We start from the raw sequence: 2,804 nt of genomic DNA, 5'->3' as shown, positions 1-2,804 counted from the left end.
AAAAAAAAAAAAAATAAAAAAATAATTGTTTTAGAAATCCATTTTCTTTTCTTTTTTTTTTTTTTTTTTTGTAAATCTTTGAAACTATTTATCACAATTATTTCCTTTATTTAAAAAAAAGAGAGAAATACATCCACTTTTCTTTTTTTTTTTTTTTGTTTTTTTATTTTTTATTTTTTTTAATTTTTTTTAATTTTTTTTTTTTTTAAATTTTATGAAATTTTATTAGTGTGTGGTTTAATTAAAATCGTTTAAGTTTTAAATAATAAAAATAAACAATAAATAATAATAATAAAAATAATAATATAATATAATATAATAATAATAATAATAGTATAGTACTAATAATAATAAAATATAAATTTTTAACACATATAAAAAAGATTTATTAAAAAAATTAAAATTTTTTAATAAAACAAATATAAATAACAACCAGCTAAATAATACAGTATATATATATATAAAATGAGAAATGAAAATCATAATAGGGTAAATCCAAGCCAAGGATACTTATCGGATAACGCAAGGTAAATAAATTATAGGAATGGCTAATTTATTAAAAATTATATATATAGTTATTAATAAATTTAAAATTTTTATATACATAAAAAAGAAATGCGTTGTTTGATGGTAAAGATAGGAGATTTAATAACAATTTTAATGCAGAAAGAGATGTATTATCAAACCAAGATATTTTAGAACAACAAAGAAAACAAATGGATGACCAGGATAAAATGTTGGATGCTTTGTCAGGTAGCGTTGGCAGAGTTAAAGAAATAGCGATTACAATCGATAAAACAGCACAAGAACACTGTGAAATTTTAGATGAATTGGATGTTCAAGTTGATAGTACATCGGCTAGATTAAGAAATACAACCAAAAGTTTAATACATTTAACACAAGAGGCAAAAACTACAGGCTATTGGGGTGTAATTTGTTTTTTAATTTTAGTTTTAATAATAGTTATAGTTTTGGCTGGAGCTTTGTAAATTACCAAATAATAAAATATATATATATCAAGAATAATAAACAATAAATTATGATTAAATAATAATTTTGTATAAAAAAAAAACAAAAACAAAAAAACTAACGATATAGATTATATCTTTTTTTTTTTCCAATTAAACTAAAAACTATAAAATAAACTTTTAATAAATATTTAAAATTAAACATAAGGAGAAAAAGTTTTTGTTTTTTTTGTATATTAATTATTTTTTTTTATTAAATAAATATTACACCATTTAAAGATGAATATTGTTTTTTTTTTAATGTTTCTTTTTAAATGTTTTTTTACTATTAACACTATATATTTTTTAAATTATATATATTATTTATTATTTATATTAAATTAATGGTGACCATGACCGTGGCTTTTGTGGGCATCTGGGTTATTGAGGGCTTGAACTTTTTTCCAATAGTCTATTATTAATTTTAAAAAAAAAAAAACAAATATAAGTAAAATATCCAAAATATATTATTTTTATCGTTATTATCATCATTATCATCATCATCATAAATAATTTCTTCTGCATATTAAAATCTTGTTATCTTAATTCGTTCTATTAAATATTGGTATAAAAAATGATCTTGAATCTATATAATCTAAAACATACATGATTGCTCTTTGTTGGAGTCTGTTTAAAAAATGGTAAGAAATTCGTTAGTAAATTTGTTTTATTTTGATTTATTTTTTTTTCGCAGAGTATATTAATAAAAATCGACATCCCCGTAATACCCCATTGGACTTTAGGGATGATGGGGAACCAAACACCGGCACCAACTAAAAATGGCCAGTAGATTCTACCTTGTTGAGCGAGGAAACGTGATAATGGTTGTTGTCTCATTGTATATATTATAAATTATATGTGAATGATTATAAAAATTTTAAAAAAAATTGAAAAAATTGAAAAAAAAATTTTAAAATTTTAAAAAAAAAAAAAAAAAAAAAAAGAAAAAAAATTAAAAAAAATAAAATATTTTCTTTTTTTTTTTTTTTTTTTTTTTTTATTATTTGGAAAATTATTTGATCATTTTCCATTTCACAATTCCTTATTTAGTTAAAATTATATTTTAAAAATTTTTAAAGATGAAGTTAAAGTTTAAATACAATATTGAAATCCCATTTAGTTTTTTTTATTTTTAAAAAATATGTAATTTTTTTCTTTTAAAAAAAAAACATTTAAATATACAATATTATTCGAGTTTGTTGTTTTTATTATTTTCTAATGTTTATTTATTATTTTAAAAAAAAAAAAAATTATAAAAAAAAATAAACCACACACACACAACACACAACACACTTGAAAGAAATTTTATTATTTTTTATTATTTTTTTTTATAATATTTTTTTTTCTTTTATTTTTTAAAATTTCATTTTTATATTAAATATAAAAAAGTAACAAGTTATATAAATAAGTAGCAGTTTTAAAACAAATAACAAAAATAAAACAGATAATTGGTATCAACTAAAATATATAAAATAAAATTAAAAACAACAAAAAAATAAAAAATAAACCATTATATTTAGTTTAAATTTCAAAATATTTAAATAGTAGTATTACTGTATTCATACTTGGGGTTTTAGATAGTTTAGATTTTTAGTTTTTTTTGTTTGTAAGTTTCATATTAATTCATTCTCATGTTTTTTTTCTTTTTTTTTTTTTTTTTTTTTTAATTTTTTTTTAATAATTATATATGGGGGATCACACACCAATTTAACAGAATATATTTATATTATAAAATATATATTTTGTAGGGGGTTTTTTTTTAGGTTTCTTAAATACAAAAGTTTTTTTTTTTTTTTT

At 17.9% G+C, this 2,804-nt stretch overlaps 2 protein-coding genes across 2 annotated transcripts; one reads left to right on the top strand and one right to left on the bottom strand.

Annotated features, from left to right (window-relative positions):
* Window positions 1-465: 465 nt before the first annotated feature.
* On the top strand, window positions 466-1,177 carry DICPUDRAFT_97819 (uncharacterized protein; the record flags this gene model as incomplete). The annotated part of the gene is made up of 2 exons (XM_003287717.1): window positions 466-527; window positions 614-1,177. The coding sequence occupies 2 exons, from the start codon at window positions 466-468 to the stop codon at window positions 987-989; spliced, it is 438 nt and encodes a 145-aa protein (XP_003287765.1). The 3' UTR covers window positions 990-1,177.
* Window positions 1,178-1,199: 22 nt separating this feature from the next.
* Window positions 1,200-1,856, bottom strand: DICPUDRAFT_55042 (uncharacterized protein). The gene is made up of 3 exons (XM_003287706.1): window positions 1,727-1,856; window positions 1,614-1,634; window positions 1,200-1,419 (listed from the first exon to the last, which is right to left on the bottom strand). Exons 1-3 carry the CDS (start codon window positions 1,842-1,844, stop codon window positions 1,349-1,351), a joined length of 210 nt encoding a protein of 69 aa, XP_003287754.1. The 5' UTR covers window positions 1,845-1,856; the 3' UTR covers window positions 1,200-1,348.
* Between the last annotated feature and the right edge of the window lie 948 nt (window positions 1,857-2,804).

The sequence above is a fragment of the Dictyostelium purpureum genome, assembly GCF_000190715.1.
Source record: "Dictyostelium purpureum unplaced genomic scaffold DICPUscaffold_110, whole genome shotgun sequence".
NCBI lineage: Eukaryota > Evosea > Eumycetozoa > Dictyosteliales > Dictyosteliaceae > Dictyostelium > Dictyostelium purpureum.
The sequence above is the reverse complement of the archived record's forward strand: the minus strand, read 5'-3'. Positions and strand labels throughout refer to the sequence as shown.